We start from the raw sequence: 19,535 nt of genomic DNA on the forward strand, positions 1-19,535 counted from the left end.
TCGAGCGTTGAAGTTATAGGATTTTCTTGATATAAGCGAACAATATTTTGATCTTGAATGGCTGTTGTTTTACGGGGACGACCTAAACTTTTATGATGGTCGACATTGCCTTCTGATTCCCATCGCGTAATCCATAACTTAACGGTATTTCTCTAAAAAAAAAAACAAATATTAAGAATATATTATTAAGTAATAACACTATTCATGAAGTCGGAATTAAGTAATTAAATATAAAATAACTCACAGAAACTCCTAACACATCCATTATTTCATGAATGGGTTTATTTTCCTCGTGCATGGAAACAATTCTATGTTTCAAATGGTCGTCGACTCGATAAGTCGCCATGATATTTATTTCTGTGCCTAACTGTTGTGATTATCCCCAAGGAGTAAATTAATAGGCAACTATCCCTACGAAATAATAATAAAGTCGATTTTATGTAACGTGACATATTCAAGTTGACTTATTTATTATTCTTTTTAATGCCATGTAAGAAGGAGGCTTATTATATACTTACTATACTCTTTGGGTTTATTACACATCTCCTATCAAGTCTTCTGATACATGATTTTGAAATAAGTCACAAATTAACTGTGCAAATAAAAAAATGTGAGACAGACATATGCAATGACAAGTCTGCACTGTTTTCGTGGATTGTCAAATAACTTCAGACAATTTACGGCTCTATACCAAACGGGTATGGTTCATTTTTGCAGGTTGATAACAACAATAACATATTTTTGCTTTTCCAACGTGTCAGATATATAGGCGGTCCATCTGCCATCAGATGTAGATATTGCTTTCATTAGTGTATCAGATATTTATGCCAGGTGAGAGTAATCACATAATTTTAATTTTATGAGTAATCAAATATTTTTAAGCGACCCGATCAGATATTTATGCGGATACAGAGTAACAATGTTTTTGCCGGCCACAAATCATCACATATTTTTACCGAGGTAGTGTCGTCATATACTAATGCCTCAAATGGAGGATCAGATATTTTTGCACGGCTACCCATAGTAATATATTTATGCTGGTGACTGGACCTGGGGAGTCGACCCTTTCACCAACAACCCCACCCCCCCCCCCTGTGTTTTTTTGGGGGGTATGTACGGTACAATCTCGTGGCTAACGGGCCAAATCAGCTTTGTTTGACCTAAGGAACAATCGTGCCAAGCGGCATCGCCTGAGACTAAAGTGCATGCTGCTCCATACATTTGTGCTCCTTACTAACCCTACTAAGTAAATATGTTTCTACGTAAACATAAACATTTTCCTATTACAAGTATACAGTCTTTAAGATTCTAAATTATTTACATTAATTAAGTCATTATATGACTATGCCACACATATGTAAAGTTTGAACATACGAGTAGGTACATAATGTGTGAAGTAAAAGGGTTTGTAGATTTTAAAACGATTCTAATCATATAAAGAATTAACTATTTCTGTTATTTTTCTTAATGGTTAAATCCATTTAAAATGGAAAAATATTTTATAATTATTTACAACAATAAAATAAAAGTAAGATTTTATACAGATAATATCATTTAGACATAAAGTTCTTTCGGATACATTACTAAAATTAACGTAAAACGTACCTGTTTTTTGAGTAGTTAAGTGAACTTATCAATTTTATATACAGTTTTCAGTGAAGATATTTACAACCATGCATCGTCCAGTGATTTACACTTTCTTAATACAGTGCATCTTCAACACTACAAAATGTCATCACTTTATACATAATTGTAAATATCTTCCATTTCTCATACATTCATTTCGGACATGGCCGCTTGAGGAACCCGCGATTTCTGAAAGTGCTGCGTGGAGGGCGAGGGCGGCGCAGGCAGCGCCGCGCCGTTACCGGCCGCCAGCGCTTGGCCTGTCTGCGCCTGAACGTCCGGCAGGTTGCTCGAGCTGCTCATGAATGTTGCATTTTTCGGCAATGTCATGCAATTTGACGCGTTACAGATTTGATTTTGTGGTTGATAGCTAAATCCTACTTTCCTTGGCAGAGTAGTACATTGACCTCGATTAGTGGGTGGGCTAGCTTTTTGAGATAGATTTGACATTTGTATGCCCGTGTGACAAACATTGGGACAGTTTGCATTTGAAAAATGTGGCACACGATTTGTCATTGCAATAATAGCATTCTTATCTTGATGATCGATGTCAACTATAGTACTTGAACTTTGAGAATGGCCGATAAAATAGTGAGGGTGTTTTGACGAGACGCTATCAAAAGTAGAGTTGTGTGAACGTTTTTGTTGTTGTTGCAAAGCTTTTACTTGCAGGCGAGTTTTATCTCTCTGGTAATATACGCCAGCAAAAATGAGGACATTTAGGATGAGTAACGAACACCCAATAGCAATAGTAACACTTAAAGCCGTGGAGTAAGCTGTGTAGCCGGCCACTTCCAAGTTTGAAATGTCTTGTGTATGAGTGTTGTTCGGTATCTGACTCTGCGTAACAGCGGAGCCGGGTCGCGCTGACATAACGCTCACGCAAGTAGTCACGAACGTATCCATTGTAGTGGACGGCACATCTAAGGTAACATTGTATATAGGCCTGCGGTAAAGCTCAAGTGTGGGGTCAAAGTAGTTAGCTCGGGTGAGCGGATCAGGCCGGACTAGTCCGTCGTATAGTTCTGGGTCGTTGTGGTTTCGGAAAAGGTTGTGTTTTGCAACCACGTCCTTCATGCCGGCCCTGTGTATCTCCGGGATCAACCGCAGCCACACGGACAACTGATGGGCCCGGTAATGGTTTTTCATGCGCGGCTTCATGCCTGCAATAGAGTTTTTGAATGAAGAAGAATGAAGTTTTGTTTGAAATTTCGGGGACTGAAATTGCTATGACGTTGTGTTGAGTTGAATGAGTAAAGGTGTATCTATGCAATTAAACTTCATATTGACGTTTCTAAGTTACTTTGTTGTATATAAAATTAAAAATGATAATAAGCCGTTTAGGCGTACGAAGTTGAAATTGCATAGGTATACACAAAGCAACGATTTCTTCCATGATTACTATTTAATAAGTACATTGTGCAATAAGGACGGTATGCATAAAATTCTTATCAAGATTCAATAGAACCGTGATGGCAGAATGCAGAATGTTTTTATTTTATAATTTGAATACTTACCACCCATGTTACGCATAATTTTTTTTATTACTTTTGTAAGGACATAAATACGGTATTCATTTTATTAAAACAAATGGTACCTAAATATGGTAAAATTACACTTATTGTCCGAAATTTTCTTTATTGTTTGACTTAAAGATATGAAAACTAGGTACTTACTTAAATATTGCGTAAAAATATTTACAGTACATATGGTCCTACTTTCCCGCACTATTGCGGGAAAGTCCACTTTCCGTGCGTAGGTATGTTAAAAGTTTAAAGGGCCAAATGTACTGTAAAACGTTGTACGATACACGTGCAACTAGGTAATTCGCAACTCGTGTCGATTTAAAACACTCCCTTCCATCGTGTTTTAATTTATCGCCACTAATTTCGAATTTCCTCTTTTCCGCACTTGTATCGTAAATAACTATTATAGCCTGATTTTAAGTAAGTACCTACCTTAAATATTTGAATTATAATCTTCTTAGTTCGTATGATTCGTGGCCTAGTTTAAAAACATTCATAACTTTCTAGGCATACAAATGGAATTCCTAACAAAATAGTTTATATTAACATAAAATCCAACTTTCGTTTTATTCGACACACATTAAGCTTAATAAACTTATGTTGCGAGTACTAACCGACAATATATATAGTAAATAGTACCGTAAAATGGGGTCAACAGAAATCGCGGGGTGAATAGAGAAATTTTGAACTTTTTCTTTCAAGTTATATTTAAAAAAGTACATCTCTAAAATTAGATTTTTTGGAATGCGTATATTGTAGACTATTTATTATTTACATTAATACCAAAAGAACTTAATCAAACTGCCTAAAAATTAGTTTTTTTTTACTCTAAAGTAAGGTCTCGCCGAGGTAAGAAATGAAGCCTGTCTGAACTTTGTTCTAGCGGTAAATGTTTTGACATTAACTAAGTAAAAGTTAGCTAACCTGGTAATATAGTATCTGTAGTAACTAAATAATAAATAGTATCACTAATTTTCTCTATAATAAAGCATTTTTTTGCAAACAACCAATAACAAGCAAATTTACGTGATAAAGGGGTCAGTGGACACGCATATGGGGTGAACAGTTACGCCATAGGGGGTGATTAGATACAACAAAGGGGTGTAAAGACACGCCTTGGGTGTTAAAAGACACGAAAAAATTATTTTGTGTCAAATAGCTGTTTAACAGATATATATGTTGCAGTCAAAAGTGTGAACTGGTCAAAAGAACTTTTAACCGACAAAAACAGGCAAAACTGCTTTTGACTGAGCATGTTGGTCAAAAGTAGTTTTACCTGAAAATCATTAGTTAATAGTAATTGTGACTGTTACTATCAGTCAAAAGTACTCGCAGAAATAGGTAGGTTAGGGTTTTTTTTTTTTGCTACGCCCTAAAACCGAAACTATTCCCAGAGATAGGTAGGTAAGGGTTATTTTTTTTTGCTACGCCCTAAAAACGAAACTGCTGCCAGAAATAGGTATGATTTTCAGGTAAAACTACTTTTGACCAACATGCTCAGTCAAAAGCAGTTTTGCCTGTTTTTGTCGGTTAAAAGTTCTTTTGACCAGTTCACACTTTTGACTGCAACATATATACCATTTACCAATAGAGTATCCACATAATAATGACCAAATTCGATGCCTATGACAACTAAAACTTAATATTTCTATTCACCCCTTTCTTGTGTCTATCGACCCCGTTTTAAGGATATGGAGAAAACAGGTAGTTTTCTTTGATTTTCTCTGAATTGGGTAGGTAAAAATTTATTTCGCAAATGCAAAATTGAAGAACTAACCAAGACTCAAAAAATGATATCAAAATTATTACTTTTATCATTTGGATTATTGGCGAAAATCGTCCTTGAAGTTGAAAATCGTGTCTTTTCACCCCGTTTTACGGTACCTAAATATTCATGATAAATACGCAAATAAATACGCCACGGGATTCGGACCCAGGACCTCCAGCATCGTAGAGAGGGTCACTACCGACTAGGCTAGAACCGTATTCACATTTTAAAATCTGGTATGGGTTAAGTATGAAAATGATATTGATACGATACAATCGCTCGCACTTATGTATCGAACGCACGAAAGGCACAGTAAGTTGTGTCATAAGGCATTTTTCTCACACTTCTTGGTACCTACTCCTGACATGCATTGTAATTTGTGCCAAGGTCAAGGTTGTATCGTAACAATTACAAAATACTTAAGTTGATTTCCGTATTATAGTTTTGTCATCCTACATAACTATTCTGAGGGTTATACCTAATAATATCTTACCAATTTCTAGATATTTCTGATGCAAAGTGTCATATTCATCCCAAACAATGCTCTTGTATCTGTTGCGCTCTCTTGATATTGGTAACAAGGATTCTTGTCGCAGTGCCTCATTAGGATTCCTAGGTAGATAATTAGATATGGTATAATATACGTATAATAAAAACCAATATAACCAGTATAACGTAACCTCATAACGTTTGACAACGCAGGCATATAAAAAAAATCATACAAAAATTCACTGAGTCTATGTAGTAGAGTAGAAAGCTATGTGAGTCGTGATTAGTAGATGGTTTTAAGCCATTTGCATTTCCACATTAACGCATACAAAATATACTCAACATAACGCCACGTTTCATGATCATTTTATACTGTATGACTTAGAACATTGATTATACTGTATGATTTTCTTTTAAAATAACAAGATATAAAATCAAATGTATATGAACCATCTGTCAATCACACACTTAGGTGGCATGTATCAGGATGTCGACTGCAGCCACGTTACTTTTACAAGGAAATAGACAGCACCGTAATAGTCGCAACTGTATCGCTTCTGCAGTTGACACCCGAATGTCGCCTTAAAGGCTTTGCAATTTTCTTGCATAGAAATTTTACATCTATTTTTTTTTTACATACGAATTCTAGTTTTAACAAGAGCCATGATAAGATAAACTTGTAAAAGGTTATGTAACTAGAATGAATATTGTGTGTAACTTCACATTTGACCTTGACCATTTTAAGATTTATGCCTAATCGTCGTCAATTATTATGTGTACTTATAAAATAATGTGAGACTATGATTATAATACTATCTTATGTCACGCAAGATGTCGATAAAAAAGCTTACATCACAAACTCGATTTTTTACGAAATGTCTGCACAAATTCAGGGAACTACTAAAAATAAAACAAACAGCAGACAACTTACCCTGTTCTCGCAAAGTTGGCAATGTAAAATATGAAAGCTTCGGATAAAGCAACCTCTGATTTTGTATAATTCTTCGGAAAATGACCTAAGCCGTCGACCAGCGGCGCTCCGAACAAATAAGGCAACTCTTCTCCGTGAACAGATCCCATTCTCTGAAACAGGTAAGAAAATTATTTCATTAATAAACGTGTATAATGCTACAGAAAAATAGTGCCATATCATGTGATCTCAAAGTACCTATAATAAGGAATATTAAAAAAATCTCACTTTTTTTTAAATTTAATATAAGGGACACTCAATATCAACAGTATTGAATAGACAAAATTTTATAATGATCAATTATTTTCCTTGGGACTCTGTAAAAGTTTTATATATTTATGTTTATGGTACAGGATATTTACTTACAATGAATAAATCATTATTTGAAATTAAATGAATAATAGAAATAGCTTTTATATATATATATATATATATATATATATATATATATATATATATATATATATATGGTGTGGTCTTCCCCGACATATAATAACCCGGTTAATTTGATAGTTCTGTTATCGTGTACTTACCTACCAAGATTTCCTAACACATTAATTAACCATTTAATTACCTGTGGATAATCTCCATCCTTCGTTTGGTAGTCAAAGACATAGAAGAAGGCATTTGGCCCAGAATCAGGCGAGCTCTTAGCAACGCTTAAGAAGTCTCCAGTTTGAACCAATGGTGCTACATATTGTGCATCCGAGAGTGCTAATACGGCTGCGTCTCGAGTGTTGATTGGGTGCTGGCAAATAAGACATTATGCAACATGTTAAAATACTTAAAAAAAATGTTAGCACCTGTATAATTTGAGCGCAATGAGAATGGAATTCGAAAGTCCCGTTAGCACGAGAGTATTTATAATATTATCCTATATATCCTAATAAGTAAAACCCTTTTACTTTGTTTTATTGCATCCTTTTACATAGAAGTAAGTAAAGTAGATTTTCCGTTTTTTACTATAACAATATAGGTACACGCATTATATTCGCATAAAATCCGTTTTTGTTGCGCAGTGCATCGGATTTTTTTATTATTATTATTGTATGTCTTTCCCATCACGGAACAATGGTGTTCCGGACCTTTGGGAGGCATGCGCGGAGCCGAAGCCAACACGTAGAGTCCCTATTGACACTTTAATGAAATATAAGGGGTAACGCGAGGAAGAAGAGAGAGAGAGAGAGAGAGAGAGAGAGAGAGAGAGAACAATATAGGTACACAATATACATTTACAGTTTTCGTCTATAAACCCTAAAGTTGCCCGGGGCATCGCCCCAGGACGCTTGCTGCGTTTCCCTGTTGAATTGCCAGGCTTATCCGCTGAGCGAAATATTCACCTGCTCGAAGGTTGCCAGACATCCAGGCAAGTTTATGAGAAGAGAAATTTCTTTCACAACTTGTCTGGTGTCTGGCGGCCATGGCCCAAAGTTTTCGACTGCATATGCCTCAAATATGTAATTGTCTTTTAAAAATGCATATTTGTGGCGCTTGTTAAGTTGGGTGTCTTCTGCAGCAGTCCCTGGTTTCCGGGCCGAGCACTGGACGTGGGACGGAGCCAAATTATCCACGCAGGTCACATCCCACGCCAAGGGTCGCCCCAAAAACCAAGGCACAAGCGAGCAGCCATCGGGTCTTTTAGGTCTTTTACAAACATAATCGCTAATATGTCACGTGTAAACACATTGCTCTGTAATTAAAGAAATAAAATAAAAACGTAAAATGAAAGAACTTTGGTCAAAGGAATATAATAATTAGTAATATAATTTTTACTAGATATCTTCTATATATATTCTTACCTGGACCGTTCGTTCCCAATCAGTGTATTCATTGACTATCGTGAAAAATATTTCACTCAAATGATATGTGTACGCGTTCCTTACGTAAGTCCTAAAATATAAGTGCATTGTTATATTTTTCCTGTTGTTACACAAATAATCAAACACATTTGTTCTGGATTAAGATGTCAGCATAGGTACGTTTGCGAAGCTCTGGCTGTTAAAATGTTACAAATGGTATATAATATACAAATCTTTCAGTTTTGGCACAATATTTTTTTACCCATGCCATCTGATTATATTTCCATCCAGAATCAAACATTTCTTAATAAACAAGCTAGGTTAGGGCTAGATTAAATGATAATTTCGTATAATTTTTACGTGCTTTTACGTCAAATAGTCATGTTACGCTTGAGGATTATAATAATGTATGGAGGCTTACAATTACACTGACTAATTAAAAAAATCTATCCGTGTATACATATATTCATTAATGGTAAACAATACATACTGTTTTATTATTTTGTATTAAAATTTATCGGCGCACAGTTAAGTAGTTATAAGTTTCGACCAGGGGGCCGATTTTTGAATTTCGATCGCTCGATTTCGTCACTCGAAAATCGGTGGAAAACGAGCGATAGAAATTGGGAATCTAGTGATAATGACCACTCGTTTTCAATTCTATTAGTAGAATTTAAATGCCAAGTAGTGGAGATATTATTGAACGAAATACACGAAATCGAGCGGTCGAATTTCAAAAATCGGCCCCCAGATCTCGTAAGCTTTCCTCAATTTAGGATTCTGTTGCTTTCTAGTTATGTAAGATTGTACACAAATACCTACATAAAAATCATCCGTGTTTCTTAGTAACTATCTGGTACTACTGTTATTAATAAACGATCACTTTTTTACTCATAAATTGACTATTTGTACACATGTAGGTAGCAAAATATTTGTAAATAACCTATTTTTAACAAACTGAAACCAGAAAATTTGCTTGAAGCTTAAATTATTCCCTTTTGTTGATATAAACTAAAATAGATTATATAGCTACCTACTTAACTAGTTCCTGCGGTTGTCAAATACCAATTTGTTAAATAAACATCAAGTTCACCTTATTATCCTGTCCCTCCGTTCACCCTCAAATCCGTTTTGTATATCTTGAGCTGAGAATTTCCACAGTGCTTCACTCGTCACCACTCCAAAAAGCAGGTCATATTTGTTCTGCCCACTCCTTATCCCGAATATCCTATCGCCACCTCTTTTATCAGCTTTAATGTTATTAACTCCGGAAACACTTGTGAAACCTTGCAGATCATTTGGAATGAAATAGGTAAGTAATTCTTTAGCGTAGTCTGTTTTGACTACTACTCCGTCAACGGATGGCCCAAACGCTGTTAGATAGCTTGGTGTATTAATTTCCGCCGCCATGAGCTCCTCCAGTGGGACTTCACGCAAACAATCAACTATTAATTCGTGATCCTTAACAATATCTTCCGGTAACGTGCAATTTGATTGCTTGGCCAGTTGGACGGAAAAACTAACAGGATCTTCTACGAGAGCCCATGAACTTAATGCGGAACCAGATAATAGTATAGCTCGATGAAAAAGTCCTGCAATAATATATTATTGGTGCATAAAATAAGTAAGTAAAATCACAATCAAAATAAGAACATTAACTACTTACAGCATATCGTAATATTACTCACCATGGCCTACCATGCTAAATAGCTCTTAACTTTATATCTAACGCCTAAAATGTACCTACACAGCTGTATGGTGGGGAATCACTGTTCTTTAGGCGATATTGAGGAAATTTGCCCAATAAAAATTAAAGAACTTTGTATTAGTGATGACAAACAAAATGTCTTCTAAATAATATTTTCTCAGTTCATTGTTAAATAATACATCTTCGATATTACAGCTCTGTTCGTAACTAAAACAAAATTACTTGAAAAATAAAGTTTTAGATGAAGTCGCAAATTTTTAGGGCTTCGTAGTTGTTGACACCGTAGGAACCCGTAAGTATAGCTCCACTTAGCTACTACCTATATTATTATTATCGTGTCGTAGTGTGAACGGTACTCGAAAGATGCAATTCACCATGAATTAGTATGTATAAAGTGCAGGGGACCATTTCGACTGCGGGATAATTTCAACTAATCGAAATATCTTCCATGTTTTACATTATTAACTAGAGTGCCATATACAGTCCAGATAGCGAAAAAGATATGTTGTGTGTGACTCTAGTTAATGATGTAAAACATGGAAGATATTTCGATTAAGGTAAGGTATACATAAATTGAGGAGGATTATTTCGCTTCAACCCTATGGTGTACTTCCCTTACTATATCTACAAGAAGCCCCTATTAAGTTTGTTTATTGTTACGGGCGGGCCAATACAGAACTTCAGCATTCAGCACTAAGCATGGTCCATCATTCTCTTGCGTGATCCTCCACAGCCGGACAACCTCGCCTGATTGCGCTCAGTTTTTAATGGCGAAATGTACCTATTTTAATTTTGTTTTTAACACTAGAGTCGTGTATATTATTCTGGTCGCCCTGAGTACTTTTGCACTGAAAAGTAGCGAAACTTTCATTTACTGCCGTTGTATGTGCATTTATTTTCGACTTACACTGCTTACAGTAGCCGTCAAATTGTACATAGTCGGTACTTGTAGCGTAGCTATGTTTGAACACCCAAGTACATTTTTTGGCTCTTTGATTCCACAGAATTTCGCTCATCACGTTTGTCCATTTATTTTTAGGCATATTATACCTTTTGTGAGTCTTTATGTCGGGTTTCTTATTGTCATTTCGGACAGTGTAATACATACACGGCTTTATTTGCTGCCACCTATCATGATCAATGTGAATGGAAATAATCTCATAAGGTTCATCTGACTGGGAAAGATTGCTATTGGAAGAATCAGATGTTTTAGATGTAGAACTATTACTCTTGCCCGTTGATATTTTTATGAGTAGAATCAAAATTTCCTTTCGTGATTTCTTTTCAGGGATAAGTCCAGAGCCTTAGTCGACATGTGAAAATTGAGAGATTGTCTAATTTGTTCAAATATCTTACTTGTACATGGCGGTAAATTACTTACATTGTGTAGTTCTTCAGCGCACCTTAGAAATTCCTTCCTTTTGTTCTTCTATTGGAACGCGTTTATTATTTTTACTTTCCATTTTAAGCAACTCAAATACCAATTTGTTTTGTTTTTTTTTTTTAATCTTTATCCCTCAACTTTGCCACGTAAATAACTTCTTTTAAATGTCATAGACAACTCAAACTCATTTACCCAAAGACCTTTTACTATAACAAGACTGTGTACTAAACATATTTGAAAACCCATAGGTATTGGAACCGTATTTAGCTACTGTTAAAGTTGATATTGCCTTGCTACAAACAAACGGGAGAGGAAAGTCGAACGGGGTGTGTCCTTTTCTAACAAATATGCCAGGGTAAGTGTAACCTATACACTTTTATATATGTCGGCGGCAGATCGTAAAATCGGGCATATTGAGATATTCCTAGGCATATCATGAAACACCGCCATTTAATGATCTGACTAGCGACTACCAGCCATATCGTTCAAGCCTCAACATTTGACGTTTTGCCTGGCGACGTTTAGGCATATCAAATAAGTAGGGTGTGATATTCTTAGGCATATCATGAAACGCTGCCATTTCATGATCTGCCTAGCGCACAAAGGCCATATCGTGCAAACCTCAAGGGGTGATATTCCTAGGCAGATCATGAAACGCCGCCATTTCATTGGTTTGCACGATATAGTGTCGCTAGTCAGATCATGAAATCGCGGCGTTTCATGATCTGACTGGCGACCACCAGCTATATCGTGCAAACCTCAACATTTAGGGCATATATCGAATAAGTGGCGTGTCCTAAATTTCAGCAAATGAAAACTATTGAAATGTCTGGACGTTTTTGGGCAGCATACGATTTTAGTGCGCATGCTGCTCAAAAGGAACGTAAACTTGTACTTAAAGGTACGTTCTGGCAACACTGGCGAACGCTGCGCCACCAGTGGCAAAAATGCAATTATTTTACGATGCACCCGGTACGAAACTAGGAATTTTGACGAATATATTGTTCCTATCGATCTGCCGCCTCTTTTAAAGCTGTAACAGCCTATCGCACCAGACTGCGACCTTGGTGCGGTCAAAATATCTCTTTCTCGCTCTAACTTATAGCTGTGTCATGTCCTTAACGCACGTACGGCGACCACCTTACACACTATCAACACCATGGTCGCGGTGCGGTGCTAGTCTGTTACGACTATTATAAGGCAGATTGTGATATGCCTGGGTTAATCTTAGTCAGATCATGAAATGACGGCGTTTCATGATATGTCTAGAAATGCCCGATTTTACGATCTGCCGCCGACTGTATATATAGTTTAAAATCTTTCTTGTGAAAGAAAGGGACAAACTTCATTTAAGTCATCTCTCACTCGGTTCAATTTCCAACAAGGTACATAAAGTACATTAGAGGTACATTTCGCCATTAAAAACTGAGCGCAATCAGGCGAGGTGGTCCGGCTGTGCAGGATCACGCCATTCGCTTCGCCGGTTTTATCGTTTTGAGAATGGCCGTTTTCTTAACTATAAAATATACATTAGGTATATCGATAACTTATCCTTACCCGGCATTACAGTCGGTGATATCATCAGAAAGTTAATACACGCAGCACCAGCACCGTGCCCCAGCATGGTCACATTACCAGAGTCTCCGCCGAACAAAGCTATGTTTTGCTGAATCCAATGTAACGCCGCAATTTGATCCATCAGTCCGTAGTTGGCAACCCTAGCCTTAAGATGGGGTATGGGGTTGGCATTCAAGAATCCTGCAAAAAAATTGCAATTTATACCTTGGCTAAAAAACATAACACTAATAAAATAATTTAATAAGTATTACGTAAAACGGAATCCCCCTGTACCTACATGTATTAATTTAATTCAGGTAACGATAAGTACAGTCAAGGAATTTGGTTTATGTACCCACTAGGTGCGTACTGCGTAAAATTAGTATTTCTATAGGTTTACTTAATAAGTATATAAATACAAATACAAAAATCTATTGTTAAAATCCCGGCCTTCAGGCACGGAATTTCACTAATTTAAACAAATGGAATCTTAATAAGTAGCACAAAAATTGGATTATCACATTAAGAAACTCATCTCGCATTTTGGCAAATAAATTAAGATACCTAAGCATGAATTTTTTATACAAAGGCAATGCGGGTACAAAGTTAGAGAATCTTAATCTTACCTAATTTAGGGATAACATTAGAAATGTTGCTCGTAGTAACCTGGATGTACATATCGCACCGCTTCTTTATTTCATCGTATTACAAAACAAGCATAAAGTATTATAATGTTACCGTAAAACCCATGAAAAGGCAGTTTTCATAGTTATATATAACTAGTTTTCCGTATCGCCTCAACTAGTTGAAATAAGTTTTCCGTGAGGCCTTGGTGTAAACTTGGTGTACTAGCTTTAACTCGATTAAAAAATAAAGACTAGGTAGTTTTTGCAAAGTACCTTGGTATACCTGTTGTTGTTGTTGTCTGTCCTAGGTATACCTAGTGTTCACTAATTATACCTACATTATTAGTGACTAGTAAGGTTGGCTACGTATAAGTAGTTGTGTTCAATATAATGGTCCATCATTCGGACTGTGTTGTTGATTTTTGACCAACTGGGTACTTGGTTTGTTTGCTTGCTTGAGGCTCTGGTGATGGCACGCCCACGACAAACCATAACTTATTTTAGAAATTACTAACTCATTTTACTGTCGCATAAAATTAAACTGCTATTATAATGCAGACTACTGTTTATGCTATTGTATATGTACATTGACAGAAAATAGGCATTTGCCGAGTTTTGACCAGCGTACATAATTATATTTATTCTAATTTGGCTTACCTAGAATACCTAGTCTGTAGTTAATGGTGATAACAACAAGCCCCGCATAGCTAGCTAGCACGGCTCCATCGTAAACGTTTCCAGAATTCCACTCAAATGATTCTCCGTGGATAAAAATAACAACTGGATATTTGGCCTGCAATGTCGGACCCACTGAAACATAAAAATACAATGATGATATTTTTTATGAAAAAAAAACTGAGTTCAACAATCTAATAATTGGTTTGATTGTCTTTGTTATAATAACATAGTTGAAAAATCACGAAGGGCATATATTTCAACCGAATATAAGAATAGAATAAGAATAATATTTATTTAAACGAAAAAAACCTTATTAACAATCAACGCCGATTAACAAACTGAAGACACTGTTAGGTTTTGTGGAGAAGCTGGGGTGGCTAGAGTAGCGCTACCTCGTTTTCACGCAAAATAGGCACAATAATGGTTGTCGATTTGCTATTGGTCATCTTCTATTCGTAAAACTGAAATGTTATTAAATTTCATCTGTGTCAACATCCCCAATTACCTATTAAGGTTGACTCACGCTAGACCGGGCCGGGGCCGGGCTGGAGCTTCCGACGCTTTCTTTTTCTATAGAAAGCACCACGTGATCACCGATCAGCCGTCATAGAAAATGACATGTCGGACGCCTCGGCTCGGGCACGGTCCGGTCTAGCGTGAGTCATCCTTTACACGTCAGTTTATTAAATTGTATGTTGTTGTATTAGATGCCTACTAGATACGGTTTCTAAGTAGATATGTACAATATTAACACAGGACGGAAAACCGTCGACGCGTCGGCAGGCGCCGGCCGATGCGAGCCGAGCCGAACGACGACTTTTTCGCTCTTATTGCGTGGACACAAAGCTTTTTCCTATCGGCTTTTGCCGAATGCGCGTCGATATATCTGGGGAGACCCTTATGAGTTACACGAGAAATAGGTACGACAACAACGGCCCAATTTACGAGTAACTTTGTTCTTACTTCTTCTTCTTTAGGTGCCATATCCTCTACGGATGTCGGCTACCACAGTCCGGAACTCTTCTCTATTTGCAGTCTTTCTGCCTAGCGTGGCAGCGTCGATTCCCGTCCAACTCCTAAGGTTATACATCCAAGTTGTTTTTCTTTTCCCTCTGCCCATTTTCCCTTCGATTTTTCCCTCTATTATCCCTCTAACAATATTATATTTGTCATGTCTGTATACGTGTCCAAAGTAAGCGGTTTTTCTTTTCATTATTGTAAGTACAAATTCTTGTTTCTTTTTCATTTGTTATTTACATTTCCCCATTTATGTTATTGGTTACTTAAAAATCTTTTTTAACCAGTTTTATCGTCATATTTTACAAGCATATTAACTTACTGTGATCTGAATTTGAATATCCCGCGGGGATGGATTTAAGGTAAGCAAGAAGACAATGACTAAAATGGTAGGGCATTCTTCGTATATTGTTTTCATTTTCTCTTTATTACAGTCAGGAAGCTCAAACTTTTGTGAAAATATCGGACAAAGACCCTATCTTTGCTTTACAATAGTATGCAACCCTCTAGATAGAGCACGGAGCTATTGTAGGCTATGATTACATTTTTGAACAGTGTTCAGGAGATATTTCATTACTAGTTCTCTCTGAATTCTATCCCGTTACTCCCATTCGAAATAAGACCTATTTAATTCGTTTATCTATTAAGGTAGGTACAATATAATTCAGTAACTTTGAATTTAAGTTATTTATTCTCTACATAAATAAGAATCGCTGGAGGAGGAACAAAAATAATCTATCACGTACAAAATTCACTTTTTTCCACTTTAATAATAGTTTTAATAGATGCTTTTCCCTATACTTATTTAATATTCGTTCATTGTGATGGGTTTTCCCCTATATTTGGGTTTTAAATATATGCAATCGTTTTCTAAATAGGTACATACTATCAGAAAAAACCGGGCAAGTGTGAGTCGGACTCGCGCACGAAGGGTTCCGTACCATAATGCAAAAAAAAAAAACGAAAAAAAAGCAAAAAAAAACGGTCACCCATCCAAGTACTGACCACTCCCGACGTTGCTTAACTTTGGTCAAAAATCACGTTTGTTGTATGGGAGCTCCATTTAAATCTTTATTTTATTCTGTTTATAGTATTTGTTGTTATAGCGGCAACAGAAATCTTCATCTGTGAAAATTTCAACTGTCTAGCTATCACGGTTCGTGAGATACAGCCTGGTGACAGACGGACGGACGGACGGACGGACGGACGGACGGACGGACAGCGAAGTCTTAGTAATAGGGTCCCGTTTTACCCTTTGGGTACGGAACCCTAAAAACGGGTATTCTGTTAATAACCGGTCATTGTGCTTTTAGCTATACTAAATAAAAACCGGTTGCATTCTACCTGTAGTTTTAAGTAATAGGAGCACATGATTTAAAACTATAAAAAATTTAAACTTACTTACTTGCACATATACTAAACGCGAAATTTGATACAAATTCACTGTGATTTTTATTTTTACTAAAGATTTAGACTATTTGACTAATTTTCTTGGTGAATGCCAAATGTTATTTGAATTTGGAAACAAATACGGATGTTGACAATTTTTTAGAACTATTCATTTTATAGATAGACACGTAATTATTACAAAAAATATATTTGATTTTTTTTTTCATTAATTTTAAATACAAAATAGAGCTTAATAGTGTTTAAAGTTCGAGCCTAAACGCTCCAAGCTGTCACGTGACGTCACCACAACATAAATAAACAAACTGCTGCCATAATGTCAGTCCTAGCGTAGATCAAAAGCTGTAGTATTTAATTTATCTCTCTTTCTAAAAGATAAGTATTACGTAAATATATAAGCTAAAATAAACAATAACAAGTTTTACGTCTTATGCAGTGCCTATGTGTAAAAGAACAAAAATCTTGATTTTTGTTCATGTAACAAATATTTGTTTTATACTCTAGGGTCTTGACCCTAGAGTATAAAACAAATATTTGTTACATGATACTTACGTTGCAGTTACGAATTTTGACTTGAATGGTATTGTTAATTGCGCACTATATGTATACATATTACGTTCAGCGATGATACGAGTAAATACATTTCAAAAATGAATCACAATAACTGATTTCACACAAATACACTTAGCCCACATTCGCACGAGAGCTTTTTCAACGCGCGTTAAAAAAGCGCTTGAATCTGTCCGCACTCTTAATTCGATTTAATGACCAAGGCTTAACGTCGAAAATCCAACAACGCTTGATAAAAAGCGCCACCGCTGTCGTGTGAATAAATACACATGTATCCATTTGTATCATTCGAACGCTTTTTTAACGCGCGTTGTAAAAGTGCCCGTGGGAATGGGGGCTTACAGTTACAATTTAAGATGAATTATTTTGATACAACTAAACTTTTAGTGCAAATACAGCGGCCGCAGATATAAAAAAAAATATTTTTTTTTTTGTTTCCGACAGCCAATGTGGCAATGATAGTTCCATTCAGCCAAATTATTAAAAAGATTTTAGTGAAATATCGTAGTATATAACATTTTATTTATTTAATAACAAATAAATATATACTTTATATCATGTAATAATATTTTTTGTACGTAATAAATGTCTAATGTCGAAATAAAAAATACATACAGTTTTTGAACATCCAAACTCTTTGGTGGTGTCGTATAGATTACGGTCAGGTTTGACGACTTGTCTGTGGTGTTTCTTATACCATGACGTCACGCGCTCCGATTGGCGTTTACAGTCACGTGATACTGGGCATTAATTTAAATACTTTTGATTATTTTTAATTTATTTATTACACATTTTATTTATAAGTTTATTTATAAAATTATTTTAAGTTTTATATTGCATGTAGTTTAGTTTTATTGTTTAGTTTGTATTTTTATGTCCCGTTTCAATTTGATCAACATTTATTACACATATTTACACTTGCAAAATATGATTTTCAGCATTCTTATATTCCCTGCTATGGTAAAAACATAACATGTTATATATTCGTGATTCATGTCAATGTCCCGATTGTTTTGTGCAAAGAGAATATAATCACTACCTACGTTTTAAGAGACGGGACTCCCATACTAACGTGGAATTAGTTTTTGTCACTCTTCGTGTGTTCTTTAATAATATGGCAAACAAATTTTCTAACAAGTAAAGTCAATCAAGTCAAGAAAAAAAAATTTGACTATTCGACAAAAACGTAAAAGACTACTTGTACTTAACTAATAGACATTTTACACAATTTATGTATTTTTCGCTAATGTAGAGAAAGGAGGGAGACGGAAGCCGGGTAAGCTAACGGAGAAGGCCAACGGAAAGTCTAATAATAATAAAATATCGGCGAACACGTCGCTTTCATCGATCTGCCGTATTATTATAATTTATAAGGCACATCGGGATATGCCTAAAAACCGATTCTGTATAACAATTTGATATGGGTTTCATCTTAATTTGATACGACCATACGAGCATATTGTCGTTTCGCTTGTAAATTCCGCTATGTGATCTGTCAAATTTAAATAAAAGGAGAACAGGTATGTATAGTTTATAGGGTTTCATTTCAGTTTTCATAAATAGAGCACCTGTCGGAATTCTCGAAATTTACAAGCGTAGCGACTATAAATCGTAAAATGGTAGCGTTTCATGATATGCGATCGACCCACGATAGTTACAAGACAAAAACGGCTTAAAATATACCATACACTTTCCTAGTTTATACTCTTATCTTTTGAGTATGTAAACAATAAATTAGATTATCTGGAAACCTTTCTAGTAAATCAATATTATCCGTTCTTATCCAAAACAATAAATTGTCAGTATTGGAAATAAAGTCGAAGCTGCGAACGGATCAACGTGTCTGTTTTCAGTGAGCCGTAGAGCACAGGTGCGCTCTGTGGAAACAGATTTTATGAGACAAGATTTATATAAACGTCGACCGGAAAACTCTGTTAGACTTGTTAAATGTTAACATTTTTGTATGTTAATATAATTCGGTTGACTTGTATTTTGAAAACACATATTCATTACCTATTTTGTTCACTAAACATATCACCACCACCATTTGTCACCATTGTAAAGCTTAACGATAAGTTTGTGAGTTTTACTTATTCATATAATAATTGTGATTGGTATGTAAATACGTCAAGAACGATAATGACTATAAAACATACCTTGTACGGGGGTGTAAATGTTCATGTAGAGGCAATCCTCGCTTTGATTCTTCAGTCTTGGTAGCAGTCTCCTCAAGTACTCCAGTCTACCTTTGGGCATTCTCTCCAAAGCAAGAGTCTCGTTTGAAACATCTGGCAAGCGTTGGGGGCACACTGGGCCCATTTGGTCGACCTGTTTGACGTCATCCCAGGGCGCTGGAGCGCGCGTGGGTGCGAACCTGCATTATAAGTGGCTTTTATAATTAATTTATTAC

The 19,535-nt window shown here is 35.9% G+C and overlaps 1 protein-coding gene across 2 annotated transcripts in view; it reads right to left on the reverse strand.

The window, feature by feature from the left end:
• Positions 1-1,255: 1,255 nt before the first annotated feature.
• The window catches only part of LOC134804734 (neuroligin-4, Y-linked-like), a 45,031-nt gene continuing 26,751 nt past the window's right edge, over positions 1,256-19,535 (reverse strand). For both annotated transcript variants that reach the window (XM_063777934.1, XM_063777935.1), the window contains 9 exons: positions 19,282-19,499; positions 14,111-14,263; positions 12,828-13,028; positions 9,272-9,770; positions 8,179-8,269; positions 6,954-7,127; positions 6,341-6,492; positions 5,414-5,532; positions 1,256-2,789 (listed from right to left, as the gene is read on the reverse strand). In XM_063777934.1, the coding sequence (XP_063634004.1) occupies positions 1,771-2,789; positions 5,414-5,532; positions 6,341-6,492; positions 6,954-7,127; positions 8,179-8,269; positions 9,272-9,770; positions 12,828-13,028; positions 14,111-14,263; positions 19,282-19,499 (2,626 nt within the window). In that variant the 3' untranslated portion in view covers positions 1,256-1,770. The remainder of the gene's footprint in view (positions 2,790-5,413; positions 5,533-6,340; positions 6,493-6,953; positions 7,128-8,178; positions 8,270-9,271; positions 9,771-12,827; positions 13,029-14,110; positions 14,264-19,281; positions 19,500-19,535) is intronic.

Source organism: Cydia splendana, chromosome Z (genome assembly GCF_910591565.1).
Source record: "Cydia splendana chromosome Z, ilCydSple1.2, whole genome shotgun sequence".
Classification (NCBI taxonomy): Eukaryota; Metazoa; Arthropoda; class Insecta; order Lepidoptera; family Tortricidae; genus Cydia; species Cydia splendana.